Source organism: Juglans microcarpa x Juglans regia, chromosome 4D (assembly GCF_004785595.1).
Source record: "Juglans microcarpa x Juglans regia isolate MS1-56 chromosome 4D, Jm3101_v1.0, whole genome shotgun sequence".
Lineage (NCBI taxonomy): Eukaryota > Viridiplantae > Streptophyta > Magnoliopsida > Fagales > Juglandaceae > Juglans > Juglans microcarpa x Juglans regia.
In genome coordinates this window covers 21356207-21382475 of record NC_054600.1, presented here as the reverse complement: position 1 = coordinate 21382475, position 26269 = coordinate 21356207, and the positions used below count along the sequence as shown (strand labels likewise).

The 26269-nt window shown below is 37.4% G+C and overlaps 2 protein-coding genes across 2 annotated transcripts; both read left to right on the top strand.

Annotated features, from left to right (window-relative positions):
- The first annotated feature begins 289 nt into the window (after positions 1-289).
- LOC121259448 (BTB/POZ and MATH domain-containing protein 2-like) lies at positions 290-5228 on the top strand. Its single transcript, XM_041161043.1, has 4 exons — positions 290-940; positions 1578-1926; positions 2255-2531; positions 4738-5228. The coding sequence occupies exons 1-4, from the start codon at positions 507-509 to the stop codon at positions 4914-4916; spliced, it is 1239 nt and encodes a 412-aa protein (XP_041016977.1). The 5' UTR covers positions 290-506; the 3' UTR covers positions 4917-5228.
- An 8003-nt stretch (positions 5229-13231) lies between these two features.
- LOC121259446 (BTB/POZ and MATH domain-containing protein 2-like) lies at positions 13232-24327 on the top strand. Its single transcript, XM_041161041.1, has 4 exons — positions 13232-13955; positions 14928-15276; positions 15597-15873; positions 23988-24327. Exons 1-4 carry the CDS (start codon positions 13522-13524, stop codon positions 24164-24166), a joined length of 1239 nt encoding a protein of 412 aa, XP_041016975.1. The 5' UTR covers positions 13232-13521; the 3' UTR covers positions 24167-24327.
- Positions 24328-26269: the final 1942 nt, after the last annotated feature.

The following is a 26269-nucleotide window of genomic DNA, read 5'->3' as shown; positions in this document are numbered from 1 at the left end:
TTTTAATACAATAATAATATTAAAATATAATATTTTAAGCACTAAAACAAAACATAAGATTCCTACCTCACCCCCAAACCTGCCGATTTCCATAAGAAGACAAAAGGAACAAAGAAAAAGAGAGTCCAGTGGATGCCTAACGTTACATTGACACGGAGTTACTGAAACACCCTTGTCTGAAAGATAATATTACGGCTGTAGTACTAGGCACGTGGCCCAAAAAGTTTTTTTTTTATTTTTTCTTCTCAGCAATAATTCCCATTGTCAGAAAAGAGTTTTGCTTTTAAATACCCACAAAATTCTCAGATTCGAGAAAATTACCCGAGATTTTCTCACCAAACATTCGCTTTCCCGAGAAAATTTTCCGGCGCTATCGAGTCTAGGCTAAAGTCTAATTCATCCCCCCTCAATTTCCTCCGCCGGCCCCTAGATACATCCTTCCCTTTGTATTTTTTCAGCTTTTGATACTCGTTTTATATTTTTGGATCTATTTCTCGTGACTTGGGATGGGAAAGGTTCTTAGAGAAAGCCCCAATTCGAGGCCGTCTTTTTCTTATTCTTCTTCCTCTTCTTCTCCTTCGCCTTCCACGACGACATCGACGTCCATCACCGAGACCGTGAACGGCTCTCACCAGTTCAAGATCTCGGGGTACTCGCTCTCCAAGGGGATGGGGATCGGGAAGTATATGGCCTCCGATACCTTCGTCGTCGGCGGCTACTCGTGGGCGATCTACTTCTACCCGGATGGGAAGAGCGTTGAAGACAATGCCGCCTACGTATCGCTCTTCATCGCGCTGGCCAGCGAAGGGACCGACGTCAGGGCGCTCTTCGAATTGACGCTCTTCGACCAGAGCGGCAAGGAGAGGCACAAGGTGCACACCCACTTCGGGAGGACTCCGGACAGTGGACCCTATACGCTCAAATATCGCGGTAGCATGTGGTAGGTTTTTTTATTTTTAGATTTCTGGATTATCGTCATGATGATGATGATTGTCGTGTTCAAATATTTGAAGACGTGTTTTTTGGTTCGTCGATTGTTTTAATTAAAAATACGCCCTGAACGAACAATTACCAAGCTTGGGGCATGATTACGATTCTTCTTCTTTGTTTTTTTGGAAGTTTTGAAATATGTTGAGATGTCGAAGCGGGTGGTATACTGGATTAATTTGATAGGTTACGAATTGTAATGGCCTTGTTATTTTTTGAGATAAGATTGTTAGTGACAGAATCTCTTCTTGTGCGTCCAAAGATGTAATTTTTCTTTGAAAATTGCACAGAATTTATGTGAATTATTTGAATCGACAAAGCCTTTATCCCACATAATTGAGTTTTGAACGCTTATATATAATTCTTGGGATAGATATATTATTTAATTAATGATTACTTGTAAAAAAGTAGTGGTATCATAAAATTTGTTGTGTTTGGCTTTATTTTGAGCTAGGCACGAGAATAATAGAAGCCAGCGATGATTCATTTTAGGTGCCTACATTGCTCCTGCACACTGTTTCATGTAATTGAACTGGTTTTGATAGGTTAAGTGGAAAGTACTGTATAATGGGTTTCTTTGGATGTTGCAGGGGTTACAAGCGGTTTTTCAAAAGAACTGGTCTAGAGACATCCGACTACCTCAAAGATGATTGCCTTTCAGTTCACTGTAGCGTTGGTGTTGTGAGATCATATACAGAGGGGCCTAAGATCTACTCCATAGCACCACCACCTTCTAGCATTGGTCAACATTTTGGGAAACTACTAGAAAGTGGAAAGGGAACGGATGTGAGTTTTGAAGTTGATGGGGAAACTTTTGCCGCTCATAAGTTGGTACTTGCAGCTCGTTCACCTGTGTTTAGGGCTCAACTTATTGGTCCAATGAGGGATCACAATTCCCAGTGTATAAAGGTTGAAGACATGGAGGCTCCTGTTTTTAAGGTTCAAAACAATACTCTTCTATTTTGGGTCCATTTTGTGTATTAGTTAACGTTGCATAGGTGTCAATGTGGGTGCAATCTCTGTTAAATTAACCGTAATGACTTTTTGCACTATTGTTTTTTCCGTAAGAATCATTTTCCAATATTTCCCTCTCTTTACTTTTTTTTATTTTTTTTTTGTGAGGCATGGATGCATATCACCTTTCTTGTGGCATCCATTTGACACTTCGCTAGACAAATATAATATAGAAGCCTCACTCACTTGTTGGGTTGGTCAATGATGTGCACAGAATTTAATTCCATTTTTGCCTTTATATGCCCTTATGCAGACTTTGCTTCATTTTATATACTGGGACTCTCTACCTGACATGCAAGAGCTTACTGGTTTGAATTCAAAATGGGCTTCTACTTTGATGGCTCAGCATCTGCTTGCAGCAGCTGATCGGTATGGCCTTGAAAGACTCAGGGTGCTATGTGAGGCCAAACTTTGTGAAGGTGTTGCAATAAACACAGTAGCGACGACATTAGCTTTGGCGGAGCAGCATCACTGTTTCCAGCTGAAAGCTGTGTGTCTCAAATTTGTTGCAATGCTTGAAAATCTGAAAGGTGAGTTTTTTCTTTCTTATGGTTCTAGGAACTTTATAAAATAAGAATTGTTAAAATCCAGATGCCAAATATTTAAAGAAAAAAGAAAAAGAAAAGCATTCAGAGGTCCTACTTTGTACTTAACAACAGCAGCAATTAGATGTTTATGCTGTCGGTGTGTTTTCAGGTTATGTGATGGTTAGAACTAGGGTTATGCGGTGGAAAAGAGATAGTTAAAGGCTAAGGAATTTGAAATGAAAACGGAAGGGGAGGGAAAGGATTTGGAGCCAATATATGGTGGGGGAGGGCAAAAAGTAGAGGCTATTTTGGTGTTGTGAGCAGTTACCCGAAAATTTTATTATTATTTTATTTGTTTGCTTTTGGTGCTCATTGATGGGAAAGGAGCTAAAATTTTTATCATAGGAGTGAAAAATCAAGGTGGGATTGTGAGGTTTGATGGTTGGATTTGCCGGAAATTAAAGAGAAAAAGGATGGAATCATACCTAACAAGAAAAGCTTCTGGACATTGCCCCTAGATTTCCTAAATTGTACTTATGATTTCCTTGGCATCACATTTTGGAGAAGGATTGCATCCCACAAATCTCAAAGAAAGCTTTGCCGTTCCGAAATTTAAGATACTCTCCATTGAATACAAATGCTTTATCAATATAACTCGATGGGGAGTACTTTACACTAGTAAGTGGACTTAATAGGCTTTGATTATTTAGCCAACCAATCTACCAGCATAAGCCAGGATGAAAATATCAATATCTTAATAGAATAAAAGAAAGGATTTAATAGACAAAAACTGTTGCTCTTGTTCAGAAGTCCAAATTACGTAAATGCTCATGACTCCTAAAATTAATGAAAATGTTTAAAACTGGCTTTTGGCTGCCTGCATCATTCCTCTGGTTGGAGAAAATTGTCCTCAATTTTTGAAATGCTGTAGTGAGTACCCTTGGTTTCTTGAATTTCAACGTCAAATAAAAGGCTGAACTGATGATTGGAATTTTCAGGAATGACAAAATCAATGGTGTGCACATTTTTTGTTTGTTCCCCCCCCCCCCCCCCCCCCCCCCCCCCCCCCCCAAAAAAAAAAAAATTTATGTACTTTTTTTGGATTTTGACATTTGTCAGCTGCCACATTGTCTACTTCTTTGGCTACAACATTAAGAACAATGATGTAGAAAGCTCAGGTCATTTGGTTGCTTATTAAGGCGCAATAGGGACTGACTGGAATCTGATTTTTCAAATTCTTCTTCCAAAACAGTGCATTCAACCTCTTTTCTTGGTTCTCATGTTCAATCTTCTTTTTGTCAAGCAGTTTGGGATCTTTCTTTCCAATGATATATGGCATATTTGACATTCTAGCAGCTGTATCACCTCTTGTTGGAGGTTTTGGTAGCCTAGTTGTTTGCTGAAGCTTTCCAGTTACTCATCACTCAGTTCATCCGTCTTGTTACTCAAACTTTGTCTGACAGTTCTACCTTTTTAGTTTGCTTTCTTGCAAGTTCATTTCTCTGTTTAAGCTTGCAAATTGTTTCCTCTACTTTATTGTCAGATCTCTAAATTAATTTGATTTTCTTCCACACGATAATAGCTTTCTGAAAATCGGAAAACTCTACTACTCACCCTTGGATTGAACAATAATTATATGCTCACATTCATTTACTGCATATTTGATTGTTTGCTCATCAACTTTCTAGCTCAAGCATCACCAATTGATCACCTTGAGGAAAAACTCTCATTATTAAGCATCTCTTGAAGCATTTTTCCTTTAAGATGCATCTTCAGCTTTTCTACTGCATCACTATAGCTGTACCGATTGATTTCTAATGGACTTTGGATAAAGATCTCAAGAAATCAAATGTAAGTTAGAATAGTAGCAACATGGGTTTATTAGAATAAGGAGATTGTAGAGGTTTTTTTTTTTTTAATAAGTAGGGAGATTGTAGAGTTATGGTCAAAAGATTGAGGTCCTGATGTTCTAACGTTGCAGAATATTTATGAAAGCAATGGATTTTGGGGTTTTAGAATGTTAGGGTTTTGCGGTGTAAAAGAGATGGGTAAGGAAAGGTTTGACGTCAAATTATGGTGAGAGAATGGAAAAATATAGATATAATAAACTGGATTCCTAGTATTTCGATGATTATTCCTTGTACTGTCTTGGGATGTTTCCCTGAATGTTGGGCTGCTTCTGATTATTATCGTATTTTTTTGTTCACAGCTGTGATGCAGACAGATGGTTTTGAATACTTAAAGCAGAGCTGCCCCTCTGTCCTTACAGAACTCTTGGAGTACGTGGGTAGAGTTAGCGAACACTCCGTCATTGTATGCAGGCATGGGAATGAAGCTATCCTTGATGGCAGCGATGTGAATGGTAGGCGGGTGAAGCAAAGACTATAGTTAGCAGGTTCCCACAATTCTTTGTAGCCAAAGAAAGAAAAAAGAAAAAGGACAATAACGTTTTCTAGGGATTAGAAACAATTTGCTAGCTTCCGGTTTTCATATCTGTAAGCGAATGTAAATTGAGATGTGCATTTGTTGTCCAATTTTATCTCGTAATTTGTAAGCCTTCTGTTGTAGTTTGCCACTTCCACTTCCTCCCCCCTCTATGATCAAACTGTGTAATGCTTTTCTTCCTCTGTTTTACAGTACCACTTTTTTGTGTATTTAACCTCAATTTTTTTGGATTACTGTTGTGTTTTGTCGCCATGAGATTCAGTTGTGTTACACATTATTTTCGAGAGCTGCTACGTACAACCGTGGTGAGAAATCACGGTGCAATCTTTTTGCCACGTCAGATATTAAAAAAAAATAAAGAAATGGACGAAGGATGATTTGAGAAAGCAAACTAAGCCATTGCAGACCGTTCAAACATTTTATCAAACATTTTGCATGCATTCTTAACTCCATCGCAACAGCTCTTTTACATTTACACCGTTTCTTCCTTATACAACCAAATCAACAAAAAGTTTTAAGACTCCAAATACAAGATAACCCCATCGCAGCAGCTCTTCTTTATTGGTCCCTGAAGAGTTTTCAAAGAACAGCACGAAACAAGAACAATTTCATAGGCATGCTTCTTTGCAAGCATTTAGATCGAGTTTCATCAAAGGTGTAACGAAGTTCAGTGTAAAATAGTTAAGCTCTTCGCCAATATGTAGAAGCTTTACTGAACTCTTAGAGCCATTGCAAATAATAAAAAAAAAAGGGACGAATGTGTTGGAGTCTTATTTCTTAATTAAATGAAAATAAGACCATATATAAGTAAATGAGGTAGAAAGATAAGAGAGACACAATAACCAGCATTGTCTCTTGTTCAGTAAGAATATTTTCTCTCAATGCTAAATGCTTGTCCTTGTCAAGAATATTCAGATAAACTGAATTTACAAGGATTGGTATTATTTGACTTGTCCAATCGATTGTTTTTCATTACTTGATGGATGGGTTAAATTGAGTTTAAACTTTGTTTGGATTATTTGCAGCATAAAGGCACTGAGTGTCACGTGTCATGGATATAGGTTGATGGATTTGTTTTAATTTTCATGTTTGAGATTTATTTGACTTGTCCAGTTGAATGTTTTTTATTGCTTGATGGATAGGTTAAACTGAGTTTGACCTTTGTTTCGATTATTGGCAACTTAAAGGCACCTAGTGTCGTGTGTCATGGATATGGGGTGTTAGATCATTTTTACTTTTTTGGACTGAGCTTTATTTTTTCGTGGCCACATTTAGGGGTGTAATCGGTCCGACTCGGTCCGGTTTTGGATATATTTTAGAACCGAACCGGTATACTGATTTTGAGATTTGAAGAATAAATACAGCATCGATTACACTCCTAAACCAGTACTTCCGATTTTATCGATTTCAATCAGGTTCGTTCCAATTTTTTCAGTATATTATATAGTATATATACTATAGTATATAATAATATAGTGATAATATATTGTAGCATATTATAATATAAATTATAATTGTATTATAGACTATAGTGATATATTATAATATATAATATAGTAATATATTATAGTATATTATAATAAATAGAGATATATTATTAGTGTAACTACTAATACAATAGACTATAATGATAATATATAGTTATTTATATAGGATTTTAAAATTTAATATTATATTAATTAGTAATTTATCATATAATAAAAAATTATATATAATATAAAAATATTTTATACAATATAAAAAATTAAAATATATATATGAACCTGTCCGGTCCAGTGTTAGAAAAAGGAAAATCATAACCGAATCGATTTTAACTTATTTTGAGAAAAATGAAACTAGTACAGGACTGGATCAAACCGGTCCGGTCTGGTTTACTAGTTCACCGTTTTTTCTTACCAGTAGCCACACTCACTCAATGTCATTAGAATTGGTGTTGTAATTCCTTCTGATAGACTTAGAATGACATTGTTTGTGTATTCATCTTCTCTTGTTAACCGAACTTTGAGGAATGACCCAACGTGCATTTCCGGTTAGAAAGCTCTACTTAGAATATCAAATACACCAAGAAATCCTAATCATTTTTTGAGTTTCCAAAGTACAATACGGAGGGAGAACATATTTTCATTACTTTGACGTTTCATGGGTTCTTAAATAATTTTGATATTTAACATACTAGTTGCTTGTTTGTGTATAATTAGGGATTACTATACTGCAAATATTTTAGATGGGGCAGATAGTAGTGAAGACAAAGAGAAAGAACTTGTAAAGATAGAATTTGAATTATTAAGGAAGGAGGAAGAGATTAAAAGAAGAGAGGAACAGATTGTGAAGAGGAAGTTGGGAGTCTACAAGAAACAAGTTGTAATTCAAAGGCAACAAACAGACATCCGACCTGAATGCACCGTACTTTGTTTGTATTGGGTTATTACCATATTAATATAATTGTACTTGATACAATCAAAGTGATAATCCCACTTAATGGAAACATTGTATATCGTATGTTGGGGGCTAATTGGAATGTTGTTATGTATAATGGAACTTTTCATTAAATTTCATGTTAGTATTGACAATTCTCATCTACGTTAAAACCACTTTCTAAGATATTTGTTGAATCCTCTTAGTCCATGTATGACGCATAGGGAAATTTTTTGTTGCGACATATTGCTATGTATGAAGCATAGGGTCTTTTTGGTTTTTGGGACTATCTCACATAGAAAATTGCACACTTTCAAAAGTTAGTATCTCCTAGATGGAAAAAAAAAAAATACCAAGTCAATGTCCAAGAGCAGAAGAATATGCAATCAAAATGACCATCACATTTCAAGTTCATATCTTTACAAACCGACATCTACCAATATGATAACACTTCAGGATTATAAGCTGTCAAATATAAAAGGACATCCACATCTATCAACCTGATACTAATATAAAATCACACCCATGTCTATTAAAATGAGCTCTAAATATTTTTTATAGCCCATGAAGCAAATGTAAAGTCCAAATCACACACTAGATGGGAAAACCAATTAATATTGTTTATAGCCCATGAAGGATTTTAACATAAATTAATAGTTTTATATCCCTAAATGCTTCGCTCGGCTCTTGGTTGCTGTACTTGTAATTTTACCAACACTTGTACCTTAATCTGTAAGGTTAAGATATTGCAATTAGAAAATTGGATAACCAAATAAATCAACTACAAACCTAAATGAACAACTTTATATATTTTAAGTACATTTTTAAGGATACATACCAATGATAACAAAACCAAAATCTCCAACTACAGCTCCGATCGTGTCCCATCTCCTTTATCTGGCTATGTTGCATCCATCCCTGACTATGTTCCATCCACCCTAAGCTGCATATGTGAAGATAATATAACGTAATGTAACAGTACAAAACATTAGACCTTGTTCGTGAGATAGACCTCGTTCGTTACTATAGTTGTATCTACAGTTGTAACTGTAACGTTGGAACAAATTTGGATTGGCGGCTTGTTCGTGAGATAGACCTCATTCATTGCATATAACTTATTAATCATATCTTGAGCATGTTCATCACATGAAGCTGCATTTGTTGCGACGTTGCCACATATCTTCATTATACGTGAATATCTGCTCACTTCTGGCCTTGCTTAAGCTATGTCATAACTACGACTTATCAGGGTATATCTTCTTTTTATATCATTCCTCCATCGGTCTAATATGTACTTATAAGACAGCGAAAGGACTCGGTTAGCCCTCAAAATGACTAATAGGGGTGTAACCGGTCCGGTTTTGGACAAAATTTAGGACCGAACCGGTATATACCGGTTTTGCATTTTCAAAAACCGATTACGTACCAGTTACCCCCTAAACCGTTTATATTTTTATTCCAAAATTTGTTGCGATTAATAATAATAATAAAAAAATGCCCTAAGACCTCTTGACATGTTTTTAATAAGCAAACATTCTCTTTAAACAATCAACTAATAGTATTAGACTTAGTATTAGGCCATAAAATGTAAATAATAATTAATATACATTATATACTAATGTATATTAGTATTACTAATTTGCTAATGTAATGTACTTTTCAAAAAGAATATATTAAGAATTTATTAGGTCATAAAAATTTGGTAATAATATTTGAGTGATTTTCTTTCTTTTTTGGTAAATAATATTTTAGTGATCTTATTTACAACTTTAGTATATAAATTCAAATCTTTTGATATTTAGGATTTTTTTTTTTCAATTGATGTGATTTATCAATTTCAGTTTATTTTTAAATTAATTTATATTATTATATATATTATATGTACAAATTATATATAATATAAAAATATTATATTTAATATTAAAAAAATAATTTAAAATATATATTGTATAGAACCGGTCTGGGCCGGGCCTAAAAAGCCTAGAACCAGAACCAGAACCAGACTAGTTCTGGCTGATTTTGTCATTACGGAAATCGATTCCGGACCGAACTAGTTTGACTAGTTAGGTTTGGCCCGGTCTGGTCCCATTTCCCCATTTTTTTTTACACCCTTAATGACTAAAACATGTTTACACAATATACCTCTCATATCAAATAATCTGCATGAACACTTCACCTCGCACTTAGCCCCATTAAAGTACACAGAATGTATAACCTCCTTTATGAAATCATCAACATGGACTTCATCTTCTACATGATACTTTGCAATTACATCATCCTTTTGTTGTAGAACTAGAAAACAACTAAGCATCTCCATTACTTCTTGCTGAACTTCTCTAAATTTAAAATTTGTGTACAACTTCTGAAATATCTTCTCGAGTCGAGAGGTAGATACGACTAAGATTGTGACATTGAATAAGTGAAAGTCCGCCCATTTTCATTCTCAATCTTCTTCCTTAATACAATATTGAACTGATTGACAAACTCAGCATGAACATACTCGTCGAAGAAAACATTCATGCTTTCGCTTTGTTGGATTATATTCAATCCAGCCCAGAACAAATCTTTTAAAAGGAATATCGATGCCCAATAGGTATGCTCAGTATATAATGATTTAAACCAGGCATTCTCTTGCAAATTGTACGTCGTAATTAATACATCCCAACATTTTTCAAACTCCTCAATGGTCTGAGAGTCATACATACACTTGAGCAACTGACTTTTCAGCTCGGTTTTGTATGCACTGTGAGAACCTAACTTCTCATGTTCTTTTTATAGGATGTGCCACGAGCAAAATCTATGTCGGCTATTTGGAAAAACAACAACAATCGCATTTTTCATTATTCTATCTTGATCAGTGATAATAGCCTTCGAGACTTTACCATCCATACAATTTAACCAAGTCTCAACTAACGATGTAAACATTTCGGTATCTTCACTAGAAATCTATCATACTCCCAAAATGATTGATTGGCCATGGTGGTTTACGACACTCACAAACGGTGCAAAAAGCATCCCGTATCTGTTTGTCAAATATGTGGTGTTGAATGTGACGACATCGTCGAAATATTTGTAGGTTGCTCTACTTCGTGCATCTGCCCATAAAACATTCCTTAACTTGCCGTCATTATCTGAATCCATTAGTGCAAAATACTCACGGATGACTCTAGAACCACCTTTCCCAAGTTGAATGTAACGTGCCTTATCAATATAATTACGACAATCTTTATCTAAGAATGACAAGTTCTCATACCCACTCGCTTCTTGCACAAGATAGGCAAAACTCTTATTCATTCGGATCCTCACCTGATCATTTGTATCTAAAAGTCTCTTTACAGACTCGCCCACTTCTCTATTGCAGTGAAAGAGCCTTGATTTTTGTGTAATTAGGTCATGATTGTGCTTATTGTGTACACTCAACACTTTCAACATCCTATTAATAAACGTAGCATTTATCTTTGTCTTATAGTCTGTTTTTGATGTCGGATGTGGCCTTGCGACATTTGATGTATGGGTTGTGCCTTCCCTCTAAGGGCACAACCCAGTGTGACATGAGAGTCCCATCCTCATATCTCTTACTCCTTTGCATCGTTACCCCAAAATCGTATTGTTTCCTATATCTCTTATAATAAGAAAGTAATTCTTCTTCGGATTTAAACTCCATTCTCAACTTCGGCTCTTCAATGCTATTGCCCCCTCAGTATACACTATATTTTGTGTCCAAGACTCATCATCATCTTTGAGTTCAATAGTAAAAGGAACAGAGGGCATATACAAACTTTCAACCTCCCTAGAGTCAAGTGTGACCTTTTGAATTTCTTTCACATAGCTTGAACTCGCGAAGTGTAAACCAATTGACGGGTTAACTGATGAGTGAAATGGGGGCAGAATATTTCCCTACAATTTACACCCACAAAACAAATTCATGTTTTAAATCGATTAGAAACATGGTGAAAAATAAGCGTACTACCTAACGAACGAACTTATTACCTGACTAGTCCATATAGATGTGTTGGCATCAGGACGAGAAATAAAGGGTGATAACCACGCATGAGACATTGGTAGATGACAACCATGTATATAGTTTGAGAAATTTGGATAAAATGATATTGATATCACCTAATATATAAACCAATAATGATTATGAAACAAAGATGTAGTAATATAAATATAGATATTATTAGAATAGTCAAATGAATTTGATTTAATATTCACTTCACCTGGGTTGTTAGATTAGTTGATGGATTTGAAGTAGGAGGTGTTGAGAAATGTGGATAGAATTGTCTTGGTATCACATACGGAACAAAACCAGTCATGATAATTAACAAAAACTGAATATTAACTTTAATTGATGAATACCTGAGTTGATGGATTTGTTGATGGATCTGCAGTAGGACGTGTTATAGGAGATACGTGCTTCTTCCTTTTTTCCATCTAGAGAATATTTTATGGATTTCAAGCTTCTTCTGACACCCAGTGGTTAGGTTAGCGATGTTGAACTGAAATAACATAAAAAAAATTAATAATAACAAATAGGCGAGAGCAACATTTCGGAGAAATAGAGAATCATTGGGTTTCATAAATGTGAAAAAAGCCTCCGCTTGCTCTTTCTCCAGTGGGGCTCTATTGGCGATTTAGGGTTTTGGGCAGGAAAGGCTTCTGTATTTACACAAAGGGACACTTGGTTGTTTTTACGATAAAGTGGTAATATTTGTAAGTGAATCTGGTACCATACATGTGGATGTAGTCAAATTAGACTTTTAGGTCCTGTTTGGATACAAAAACAGTTTTATCTTATCTTATCTTATCTTATCATTACAATTTTACTAAATTCTCACGTAAAATATAATAAACAATTCAACTATCCGGAGTCATCATTACTTTAGTTATTAGAGCATTGGCATTGGATTGGTTATTTTATTCTTCAAATTTTGGCTAATATATAACTTTTTCACTTTTAGCTAATCATTCAAAACTTAAAGTCTACGTTGGATTAGTCATCACACTCTCTATAATAATAAAATATTATTATTTATTATTTTTATAATTAATTAATTCTATTTTCATAACCTCCTATAATCTCTAATAATTATATTCATTTTCATTTTTACAATCCAATAAACAAAATTTCATCACACGATATCAAGCAAAAGAGTCGCGGGAGAGAGAATGAGCTGAAATATAATAAACAATGGGTTTAAACTTGCTACAGGACTTTTCATATTTGAAAAGAAAAATAAATTACTGTAGCTCATATTTGAGATGAAAAGTTTTTGGCTAATTCAATGTAGGTCAGTTATTGTTAAAATTAGTCAAATATAAAGATGACAAGACATTTGGCCAATCCAATGCCAATGCTCTTAATAACATGTAATAGTATAGTATAATAATATGTAATTGTCAATAAATAAATAAAAAATAACTAGTACTATACATTAGTATAATATGTTATTATAAATTTATAAATTAATATTTGTACATTAGTATTAAATGTTATCATATATTAGTATTACAATTAGTCTTTATACATTAGTACATAAGTAATTTAGTATTAAATATTATTATAGATTAGTATTACAATTAGTTATATAAATTATAGTTATATAAAATATATATGATAAAAGTATAGAAAGTCGGTGTCGAAATCAGAGGTACAGTCGGCCCTACTCCGATTTTTTTAAAACAAAACCTCTGACTTGGAGTCGGAACGATGTTGAGATTGGAATCAAATTTTTGCTAAGCAGATGTTTCTCCTTCTTCTCTTTGTGTTTATTTTATTTTATTTTGTTTATTTTTATTTCTTTTATAAAAAAAGCACCTGCCATGTCGGTTTCGTGTCCGTCAAAACGCCTGTACCTAGACGGATTGTTAAATACCCACGAAATTCTTCTAAAAAAGAAAAAAAAAAAAAAACCCACGAAATTCTCAGCTTCGGGAAAATTTCCCGTGATTTTCTCACCAAACATTCACTTTCCCGAGAAAATTTCCCGGCTGCACCGAGTCTAAGCAATAGTCTAATTCATTCCCCGCCCCCTCAATTTCCCTCGCCAGCCACTAGATCCCTTCCCTTTGTATTTCTTCAGTTTTTGATACTAGGTTTTATTTTTTTGGATCCGATTCTCGTGGCTTGGGGATGGGAAAGGTTCTTAGAGAAAGCCCCAATTCCAGGCCGTCTTTTTCTTATTCTTCTTCCTCTTCTTCTCCTTCGCCTTCCACTACGACATCGACGTCCATAACCGAGACCGTGAACGGCTCTCACCAGTTCAAGATCTCGGGGTACTCGCTCTCCAAGGGGATGGGAATCGGGAAGTATATGGCCTCCGATACCTTCGTCGTCGGCGGCTACTCGTGGGCGATCTATTTCTACCCCGATGGGAAGAGCGTTGAAGACAATGCCGCTTACGTTTCTCTCTTCATCGCGCTGGCCAGCGAAGGGACCGACGTTAGGGCGCTCTTCGAATTGACGCTCTTCGACCAGAGCGGCAAGGAGAGGCACAAGGTGCACACCCACTTCGGGAGGACTCCGGACAGTGGACCCTATACGCTCAAATATCGTGGTAGCATGTGGTAGGTTTTTCTAATTTTAGATTTCTTGATCATCGTCATAATGATGATGACGATGATGATGATTGATGATGAGTCTCGTGTTCAAATATTGCAAGCTGTGTATTTTGGCTCATAGATTGTGTAGGGTGTGAGGCTTATGTCTAGAATTTTTCGTAATTAAAAATATGTTGTGAACGAGCAATTACCAAGCTTAAGGAATAAATACGATTCTTCTTTTTCGTCTTTGGGATTTCTTTAATGATGTTGAGATGTCGAAGTGGGTGGTTTGCTGAATTAATTTTGTAGGTTATGAGTTGTATTGGCGTCGTTTTCATTTTTCCAAATAAAATTGTTAGTGACAGAATCTCTTCTTGTTAGTGCAACGATGTAGTTTTTCTTCGAACATTATACACATTATATGACTCCGAAAAAGTCTTTATACCAAATATTTGGAGTTGCCTACAGGGGCAATTTTCCCAATTAATACTTACATGAATTTTCTTTCTTTTCCGCCACTTAGACATACCATAAACATAAGATTGACGAATCGTTATAAGGTATAAAGCAATGATCATCTATTATTGGAGTCAGAAACTTCTAGAGAGCCTAGGATGCAGACAATGGTTCAGCAAACATATTAGATCAAATGGACTTGACTTTCTTATTATGCCATTTTTTGCTATAAATGGTACCACAAGATAGCTTTCCTAATTCATTGAATTTTTGGAGTACATATGCCGAACCTTTAACGCTTATTTATAATTCATTGGATGGATGTCTTATTTCATGAAGGATTACTTGTGAAAAAGTAGTTTTCTTATAAAAATTTTGTGTTTAGATTTATTTTGAGCTAGGCAGGAGTATATTAAAAGCCAACGATTATTCATTTTAGGTTTCTACATTGCACCTGTACACTGTTTGATGTAATGGAACTGATTTTGGTTGGTTAAGTGGAAAGTACTGTATAATGGGTTTCTTTGTTGGATGCTGCAGGGGTTACAAGCGGTTTTTCAAAAGAACTGCTCTAGAGACATCCGACTACCTCAAAGATGATTGCCTTTCGGTTCACTGTAGCGTTGGTGTTGTGAGATCATATACAGAGGGGCCTAAGATTTACTCCATTGCACCACCACCTTCTAGTATTGGTCAACATTTTGGGAAACTACTAGAAAGTGGAAAGGGAACGGATGTGAATTTTGAAGTTGATGGGGAAACGTTTGCAGCGCATAAGTTGGTACTTGCAGCTCGTTCACCTGTGTTTAGGGCTCAACTTGTTGGTCCAATGAGGGACCAGAATACCCAGTGTATAAAAGTTGAAGACATGGAGGCTCCTGTTTTTAAGGTTCAAAAAAATACTCTACTATTTTGGGTCCATTTTATGTATTAGTCAATGTTGCTTAGGTGTGAATGTGGCTGTACACTCTGTTAAACTGCCAGTAATGACTGTTTGCACTATTGTTATTTTCCATAATAATAATTTTCCAATATTTCCATCTACTTGTTGTTTTTACGAGGCATGGATGCGCATTACCTTTTTTGCAGCATCCATTTGACTCTTCACTAGACAAAGATAATATAGCACCCCTTACAAAGCCCCATTATTGGGTTGGTCAATGATGCAGACACAATTTAATTCCTGCTTTGACTTGCTTGCCGATGCAGACTTTGCTTCATTTTATATACTGGGACTCTCTACCTGACATGCAAGAACTTACTGGTTTGAATTCAAAATGGGCTTCTACTTTGATGGCTCAGCATCTGCTTGCAGCAGCTGATCGGTATGGCCTTGAAAGACTCAGGGTGCTATGTGAGGCCAAACTTTGTGAAGGTGTTGCAATAAACACAGTAGCAACGACATTAGCTTTGGCGGAGCAGCATCACTGTTTCCAGCTGAAAGCTGTGTGTCTCAAATTTGTTGCAATGCTTGAAAATCTGAAAGGTGAGTTTTTTCTTTCTTATTGTTCTTGGAAATTTATAAATGAAGAATTGTAAAAAACCAGTATTTATAATAAGAAAAAAAAGAAGAAAAACATCCAGAGCTCCTACTTTGTCAGTAAGGACAGCAGCGATTTGATGCTTATGGTGTCGGTGTGTTTTCAGGGTTTTTGATGATTAGGACTAGAGTTCTGTGGTGGAAAAGAGATAGGTAAGACTAAGGAATTTGAAATAAAAAGGGAAGGTAAGGGAAAGGATTTGGCGTCAACTTATGGTGGGAGAGGGCGAAAAAGTAGAGGCTGTTTTTGTGTTGTGAGCACTAACCTGAGAATGTTATTCTTATTTTATCTGTTTGGTTTGGGTGCTCATTAATGGGAAATGGACTAGAGTTTTTATTATTCGAGTGAAAATTAAAGGTGGAATTATGAGGTTTGAAGGTTGGAGGAGTTGTCGGAAATTAAAAGAGAAAAATGATTGAATCATAGCTAATAAGAAAAGCCTCTGGACATTGCCCTTATATTTCCTAGATTATACCAATGATTTCCTTGGCATCATACTTTGGGGAACATCTCACAAGTCACGAGTCTCAAAGAATACTTTGTTGTTTTGAAATTTAAGATACTCTTCCTTGAATACCGTGTACTTGGGCAATGCCTGTGTACTTGATTTTATAAAATTTTATCTTGCAAAAAAAATAAAGGAAAGATACTTTCCCTTCAATAGGAAAGTTTTATCTATATAGCACGACGACAAACGCTTTACCTAATAAGTGGACTTGATAGGCTTTGATTATTAAGAGGACCAAATAACCGGCATAACCCACAATGAAAATGGCAATAACATGATAGAATCCAAAGAAAGAGATCTAGTAGGAAAAAATTGTAGCTCATTTTCCACGGTGGAAATTATGAAAATGCTCATGACTCTTTAAGTTAGTGAAAATAGTAATATAAAAATGGCTTTTGGCTTCCTGCATCATTCTTCTCTTGTTGGAGAAAATTGTCTGTAAGTTTTAAAATGTTGGATAGAGAATACTCTTGTTTTTTTTTTATTTTTTATTTTTTTTATAAGTTATAAAAAATAAAAAACCAAGTTGGTTTCTTGAATTTCAACATCAAATAAAAGGCTGAACTGGTAGTTGGAATTTTCAGGAATGAAAAAATCAATGGCGTGCATGTTTTGAATAGGCAGTGCATTTTTTGTTTGCGTTGCTACCTGAACTTGGTATTAATCTCCAAGTTGTCCCCCATTTCTATTTTTTTAGTCACCTGTTCCCCCATTTTTCTATATATATCTTACTGCACTAACTGTGAAGAATTTAGAACCTTCTTTTGGCACTACCGTACACTTGTCAGCTGCCACATCCCCTTTTTCTTTGGCTAAACGTTAGAGCAGTGTTGTAGAAAATCCCACCCGCTGCCCAGCCCTACCTGAACTGGGATCAAACTGCGATTTAAGTGGGAGGTTATGGCGGTGGGTTGGTGCTAGTCTCCTCAGGGGTTTAGGTTTCATGGGTGAGTCCTACAAGCTCTACTGTGGGGTGGTCATCACAAAAAAAAAAAAAGAAGAAGAAGAAGAAGAAGGAAGATCTCAAGAAATCAAATGTAATTTAGAATAGCAGCAACTTGAGTTTTTTAGAATAAGTGATTATAGTTATGGTGAAAAGATTGAGGTCTTGATGTTCTATAGTATATTATCAGCTTCTCCAACTCATTAAAAAAGTTTTCTCTCCGTACATTTCTTCTTCCTCCTTTTTTTATTTTTTATTTTCTGCTTGCTGTTGGTAGTGCTGTGTTAATGGCAACAACGTATTGTGGTGATTAGGGTATTAGTCCATGTTGAGTTATTGTGTTGGTTGGTTGGGATGGGGTTGTGCAGAGAGGTGGTTATTGATCAAAAAGTTTTTGAGTTCAAAAAGGAGAATGATAAGTGGTGGAGAATCACTGAGAGCAGCCGCCGTAGGGTGAAATACATTTCTTTGGACCATGAAGCCCTGGGATGGTTGGGTTCAATGGTTAGGGAGTGTGCAACTACTTTGGGCCCTGTAGAGTTCCTGAGAACTCGTAGAAAGGGAAATAATGTTTTAATGGTGAGGAGAGGTTGTAACAACAATGGCTATTTTATCTGCATTTCAGAATTTGGGCATGAAAAGAGGAGAGGTATGCTATTGGTGCCGGAAGGAAGGAAGGAAGGAAGGGAGAGGGGTGGAGGAACTTTGGTGTTACTCTTAAGGAGCTCAGTCCTCCTTCCTCTGTTTCGAGTGTGAGAAACAGAGGTGGTATGGTTCAGGATGGGAACCCGAAGATGGTTAGGGGTGGTGGTGGTGCTCCTTCGTGGATGGCAGTTGGGGCGCAGTCGTACATTCAAGCACTCCAAACACAGAAGGGCTAGGTTCGAGCAGTGAGTGCTGGGTTACTAGGCGTGGGAAGTGCAGAGATCGTGCACGGAAGTGTACTGTTGGGGCCAAATCAGGAAAACATTTTATGGGTGCTGGGGGAGATGGAGAAAAAAGTTAGGAATTTATTAGAGGAAATAGATTGGTTAAAACGTTGCGTTAAAGGCAAGGAGGTATTGAGAGTGGGTATGGGCTGTGTTTCGGGTGTTAGTAAAGAGAATGGTTTGGGCCGTGATTCGGGGGTAGAGTTGGGCCCGTTGGTGGGCTTCGAGAAACCTGAGCCTGGTTTTGGTAAAGGCTCGTCGGCTGATATGGGCTTGGCTCTAGGCCAAGCCGTAGGCCCAAAAATAACAACCTGGCGGGCTAAGCAGCTGGAGACTGAAATAGTTGGAGTGCCGTGCCTGTCTTCCCACCAGCACAGAAAGAATTGTCGGTCGCGGTCGAGCTTGAAGGTGTGCCGGTAGAGTCTTTCAGGCGGAGAGTTTTGGAGGATGGCGAGATCGCAGAGGATGTTGTTGCGGTGGAGATCGTGAGGGCTGATCCTCTGTCGTCGCAAGGTGGGTTGTCGTCAGGGAGTGCACAGACCCAACCGTGCGTGGTGGTCGAAGGGCCACATGCAGCCTCTGGGTCAATCTCGTTAGTAGAAGATGGGTTTTTGGGTGAGCTACTGTCGCTGAGTCGTGGGTTGTTTTTGGGAAATTCACAGTTTTTGTCGTGTGGGGGGATGGAAGGCACAGTGGTGAGCCCTGTGCAATCAGCTGTGTCTATCCCGATACTTGCGTCTCCGATAAACCCTCTATCACTGGAGATGGTATCTTTTGAAGAGAATAAGGTGGGGGATGGGGCTGTAAAGTTAAATTTGGCTGTCCCTGTTAGTGGGAAACTAGATTTAGTGTGTGGCTCAGAGTTGGCTGTCTTTAATCCTGCAGATGAGGAGGGGGCCAGTCTAACTCCTTTGTGTACACTCCCTCCCAGTTCTAAATATGGGAGTGGTTCGTCAAAGTGGGTTTTCAAGAAAGTAGAAGATATTCAAGCTGTCATTGAGATTTCGTTTAGAGGCTATGAAGAACAATTTAAGGCTCTCCTTGTAGCTCTTGAGGATAGCCATTTGAAATCAGCTTCAAAGCATGATAGGGAACTTAAAAAGTTAACGTGTTCTGTTAATTATGATGTGAAAGAAGGGAGTGGTGAAAGGGATAGATCGAGAGGGAGGGGCAACATAGTTTTATTATGAAGCCCAAGATTATATCATGGAATGTTCGGAGGCTCAACGATTGCAATAAACGCGGTAGTATTAAATCGTTATTGCGGCTGTGGAAGGGGGATGTAGTGTGTATGCAAGAAACAAAATTGCGACACATTGATAGAAAAATTGTGAGAAGTTTATGGGGGTGCTCGTATGTGGGATGGACTTATTTGGCCTCGGTGGGAGTCTTAGGTGGAGTTACTTATGTGGGATAAAAGAATGGTTGAGATGATTGAGGAGTGTATTGGAGAGTTTTCGGTTGCAACTCTATTTAAAAATGTGATAGATGGATGGGAATGGGCATTTGCAGGCTCTTATGGTCCTAACGTGGATAGGGTTAGGAGAGGATGTGGGAGGAGTTGGCGGGTTTATACTCCTTATGGGATGTGCCATGGTGCATGGGGGGTGATTTTAACACTATTCGCTTTCCTAGTGAGCGATCAGGGCATTGTCGACATTCTATGGCTATGGAGGAATTCAATGAGTTCATTTTTTATCTAGATCTCATGGATCTCCCTCTGGCAGGAGGAGAGTTCACTTGGTCAAATGGACGGGTTTGGTCGAGATTAGATAGATTCCTGGTATCTCCCTCGTGGGAAGCTAAATATCCGGAAGTAAGTCAGAAACGACTAGCTCGAGTAAGTTTAGATAATTTTCCTATCCTTTTGAATTGTGGGGGTATTCACAGGGGGCACAAATATTTCAAGTTTGAAAACATGTGGCTTACAACGGATGGGTTTGTAGAGATGGTACGCGCTTGGTGGACTTCGTATCAGTTTATTGGTACCCTTAGTTACATTCTTGCAGGCAAATTGAAGGATCTTAAACAAGACTTGAGGAAGTGGAATTTGGAGGTGTTTGGTCACATTGACAATCAGAAGGGTACACTGATGGAGGAACTGCAAGACTTAGAAGAGAGAGTTCTTGGGAGATAATTCGGAAGATGTGGCATTGAGGAAGGGCATGGTTATGGCAAATCTGGAGAGGGTTTTGTTGTCAGAGGAGACTTCATGGCGTCAAAAATCTAGGACTCTTTGGTTGAAAGAAGGTGATAGGTGTACGAAGTTCTTTCACAAAGTGGCCAATTCGCATAGGCGTAACAATGCTATTGAGTCTCTTAAATCAGGGTCTCAGGTACTAGCTTCTCCACCCGAGCTAGAAAACCATATATTTCAGTACTATGAGATCCTTCTCTCAGAATTGGTTCCTTGGAGGCCAAAGCTTGATGCTTTGCATTTTGAGGCAATTGACCCTCATAGTGTAAGTGTGTTGGAGAGACCTTTTGGTGAAGAAGAGATTTATAAGGTCATTTCGGGTATGGCTAAGGATAAAGCGCGGGGACCGGATTGGTTTACAATGGGTTTCTTTCAAACCTATTGGGACATAGTAAAAGGTGATGTTGTGCAGGTTTTCAATGAATTTCATTCTTTCCAAAAGTTTGAAAAGTCACTGAATGCGACCTTTATTGCACTCATTCCCAAGAAACGTGGGGCATCATCTATTGAAGACTTTCGGCCTATAAGTTTGGTTAGTAGCATTTACAAGATTATTTCGAAGGTACTTGCTAACCGGCTTAGTCCGGTGTTGAAACATATTATCTCCAAGTCTCAGAACGCCTTCATTCAAGGGAGACAAATCCTTGATTCAGTACTCATTGCAAATGAGTGTTTGGACTACAGATTACGAGAGGGAGGTTTAGGTGTTCTGTGCAAGCTTGACATGGAGAAGGCATACGATCGTGTGAATTGTGATTTTCTCTTATATTTGCTTGAGAGAACTGGTTTTGGAGATAGGTGGATTGCATGGACGCGTCATTGTATTTCAACCGCTCGGTTCTCGGTTCTGGTTAATGGCACACCTGTTGGTTTTTTTGACAGTTCGCGGGGATTGCGGCTGGGAGATCCTCTATCTCCTCTTCTATTTGTTATAGTTATGGAGGTTTTAAGTAGGATGGTGTTGGCTGTTGTTGGGGGAGGTTTCTTATCGGGATTTCAGGTGGGCAATGGTTCTGGTGGTTCCATTATCATTTCACATCTTCTTTTTGCAGATGACACGTTAGTATTTTGTGAAGCGACTAGTAGCCAGATCCAAACTTTACGAGCTTTGCTACTTTGCTTTGAAGCAGTGTTAGGGTTAAAAGTGAATTTGGCCAGGTCTGAGATGGTTCTTGTGGGTGAGGTCTCTAATATCCTAGGTTTGGCAAGCCTTTTGGATTATAAGGTATCCTCGCTCCTAATGAAATATCTGGGCCTCCCGCTGGGAGCAACTTTCAAGAATAGAGCCTTGAAAGAGCTATATGGGATGGAGTAGTGGAGAGGATAGAGAAAAAGCTGACTGGTTGGGAAACGGGTGTATTTATCAAAATGGGGTCGCCTCACCCTTATCAAGAGTACACTCACTAACCTCCCTACATATTTTCTATCTTTGTTTCCTATGCCTGTAGGAGTGATGAACAGAGTGGAGAAACTCTTCAGGGCATTTTTATGGGGAGGCATGGGGGAGGAGAAGAAGTTCCATCTTGTTAGATGGAAAACTGTATGTGCCTCAGTTGTGAATGGGGGGTTGGGAGTGTGTAACCTGATAATTTTTAATAAAGCTTTATTGGGAAAATGGCTTTGGAGATATCACCTGGAGAGGAGATCATTGTGGAAGGAAACTATTGATGCTAGATATAGGGTCGATTGGGGTGGTTGGTGCTCTAAAGAAGTGAGAGGGAGGTATGGTGTGAGTTTATGGAAGTACACAAGGAAGGGATGGCCAGGTTTTGTAAATCAAATACGCTTTGTAGTTGGTGAGGGCGTTTGTATTAGATTTTGGCGAGATGTGTGGTGTGGAGATTATGCATTGGAAAGGGCTTTTTCAGCCTTATATCGCATTGCAGTTAACGGGGAAGCTTTAGTGGCGGATGTGCGTGTATACTCTCATGGTGTGCTGCAATGGAATGTTCTTTTTATTAGGGATTTCCATGATTGGGAATTACCTATAGTTTCAGAATTTTTCAGCTTATTATACTCGATGGACTTTCCTACGGCACAACGAGATAGTTTGTAGTGACGGTTTAATAATCACAAGATATGCACAGTGAAGACGTATTATAACATCTTAACAACACAACTTGGTAGTATTCAGTTTCCTTGTAAGAGTATTTGGAGGTCCCGTGTGCATTCGAAAGTAGCTTTTTTTGTATGGAGTGCTGCTCTTGGGAAGATATTGACAACATAAAATTTGAGAAAAAGAGGTTGTGTAGTGTTGGATTGGTGTTACATGTGTCAAAAGAATGGAGAATCTGTGGACCATATATTATTACACTATGAGTTAACAAGGGTGTTGTGAGATGAAATCTTTCTAAGGTTTGATGTTGCTTGGGTTATGCCTATGAGGGTGGTGGATTTGTTGGGTTGTTGGCTAAACATGCAAGGCAGCTATCAAGTGGTAGCAGTATGGAAGATGATTCCGTCGTGTATTATGTGGTGTATTTGGACGGAAAGGAATGCACGTTGCTTTGAAGATAAGGAACGCTCAATGACCTTGTTGAAGAATTTTTTTCTCCATACTCTAATGTGTTGGTTTTCCACTATTGTATTACATGGGGATAATGTTCAGGAATTTTTGTTTTTATTTTACCGTTTTTAGAATGTAGCTAGGAGTTCTTATGTATACTTCTTGTGTACAAGGACTATGTCTATTTCATTCATATATATAATATCTTTCTTTTACTTATAAAAAAAAAGATGTTCTATAATTGCAGAATTCTTTTGGAAGCAATGGATTTTGGGGTTTTAGATTGTTAGGGTTAGAGTTTTGTGGTGGGGAGGAGAGATAAGGACTAGTGATCTGGAGTTTCAAAAGGAAAGGTATGGAATGGATTTGATGTCAAATTACGGTTACAGAATGGAAAAATCAGAGGCTTTTCTAGTGCTGTGAACATAATCCAAGAACAGTGTTTTAATGTTCTTGGAGACATTTTAGGAAAATTTTTTTTATAAGTAAAAATATTATATTTATAAATAAAAAATGAGTAACCAAGTACATTGAATGTATATAAGAAAACACCTTACTCATAATAGAAAACCCCCTAATAACCCAAAAGCTTGTGAAAAACAACTCAAAATACACCAAGTCCGGCTCCAACCCCTTGCTTCCCGTAGAACTAAAACTCTGCCCAAAAACTCCACCCTAATCCTTTGTTATCATGTTTTCACAATGTCCCCCTTTAGACTTCTTTCTAGGTGAGCTACTACCCTTAACGTCGTAGTTGATTGCTGAAAAAAGACGCTGTAACTCTCTATTTTTGTTAAAATTTGATTTGATTTTAAGTGTGTGACTTGCCTCGATCAATGGGGACATTTTAGGAATTTAGATATAATCAATTGGTTTTCCAAAGTATTTTGGTGATTATTCTTGTACTGTTTTGGAAATTTTCTCTGAATATTTGGCTGCTGCTGATCGTTATCATTTTTTTTTTTTTTTTTGACAGCTGTGATGCAGACAGATGGTTTTGAATACTTAAAGCAGAGCTGCCCCTCTGTCCTGACAGAACTCTTGGAGTATGTGGCTAGAGTTAGCGAACACTCTGTCATTGTGTGCAGGCATGGGAATGAAGCTATCCTCGATGGCGGCGACGTGAATGGTAGGCGGGTGAAGCAAAGACTATAGTTAGCAGGTTTCCACAATTCTTTGTAGCCAAAGAAAGAAAGAAAATGACAATAACGTTGACTAGGGATTAGAAACAATTTGCTAGCTTTCGGTTTTCATATCTGTAAGCGAATGTAAATTGAGATGTTCATTTGTTGTCCCATTTTAGCTCCTAATGTGTATGCCTCCTTTTGTAGTTTGCCACTTCCACTTCCTCCCCCTCCTTGCTCAAACTCTGTAATGCTCCTTTTTTATTTTTTGTCTTTTAGTTCCACTTTTTTCGTGTATTTAACCTCAGTTTTATTTTTGGATTACTGCTGTGTGTTTGGTTGCCATGCTGTGTGTCTTATTTATTTATTTATTTTTTCCCCCTAACTGTTTGAGCAACCCGTTACAAAATAAGTGCTGGTCATGTCAAAACAAGTAGCTCTTCCAACTTCCAAAGGAGCAACATCAAGGGAGGAGGTGTTGGGAAATTGAGTAGGGCAGGACCAATGAAGATAACTCCACCTTATTTAGGGCTGCTACATGCCCTATACGACGTGGGTAGCTGATCTTCCTAGCCCTGCATCCGCTTGGGCTGGGGGCCAGGTTTTCGGCCCTGCCTCCTGGCCTTGCTATATGAAGGTGGGTGGTCATGCCTGACCGGTTTTTTTGATTTGTGGGGGGCGGGGGGGTAGTTGCCATGCCTATCCGGGCACCGGTGGACCTCAATGAGCTCAAAATATTGTTTGAAGCCCAAAAATGTTTAGAAGGGTTGTTTTAACAACCTATGGGCTCAGAAATGGCTTTCCATAAAAAATATATCCATTTCAAACTAAAAATAAATAAAGTTTACATCTAAAGTATTACAATACCTAAATAAAGTTTATAAATAAAAATTTTAAAATATTACAAATTAATGTAAAATTATTACAAATAACTCCAAGAATGAGAAATTTATGTCCCTCCAATCTAATTGACTTTGATTCTTTTCAAGTAGGGTACATCGTATGTAACTTTTCTTGCATTAGTCTTGTATACCGTATATAACTTAGGATAAACTCCATACATCTTGTGCAGATGGGCATGACCAAAGAATATGTGTTGGGGTTTCACTTGCATTCTAACAAATGGGGCATGATGGATCTATTGTGATCTTCTTTTTATATAGTTTTTGTTTTGTAGGTAAAGCATCTTTACTTGCACGCCATAAGAAAACTTTAACAGAATTTCTTGTTTGTAACTTCCATATATGTTTCCATAAGTCTCTTTGGTCCCCTTTTGTTGAGAATTCCCCTATCTTACTTCTTTGTTGCTGATTATACAGGTGATATGCACTTCTAACTGAGAAGTCCCCATTTGATGTACCTTTTCACACCAATTTATCTTCACTAACATTCTGTGAAACATGTATTTTCAGTATCTCTTTTACCTCTTCCTCATTGAAAGCATATTTTAGAAGTTGCATGTTCCATCACCCACTGTTTTGATCAATTAATTCTACAACTCTTACATTTTCTGTTAAAACTTTCATTGGTGACTGAATGCTGCATATCCTAGGTCTTGGAATCCATTTATCCTTCCACACTTTAATTTTTTTGTCCATTTGCAACTCTCCATATGCATCATTCCTTTATTATATCAATTGCTAAAAATATGCTTCTCCAAGCAAAGGAGGGTCTTGATCCTAATTTAGCATGTAGAATAGAGGAGTTAGGAAAGTAGTTTGCCTTCAATATTCTGGCTGCAAGTGATGTTGAATTCGTGAATATTCTCCATACTTGTTTAGCCAGAAGAGCTAGATTGAAGCTCACCAAATCCCTAAATCTCATTCCTCCTTCTGTTTTGCTCATGCTTAGGCTGCCCAAATTTTTCAATGAATTTTTGAAGAGTTTTCTTGAGATCTCCACTAGAAATTTGCCATCAAAGCATTTAGTTTATTACATAATACCTTTGGTAAAGAAAACACACCCATGCTATATGTTGGAATGGCCTGAATGATACCTTAATTAGAATCTCCTTGCCAACATGTGAAAGGAATTTGTTCTTCCAATTCTCAATTCTTCTACTGACCCTTTCAACTATGCTTTGAAATTCTCTACCTTTTGACCTTCCAATTAAAGATGGCAATCCCAAATATTT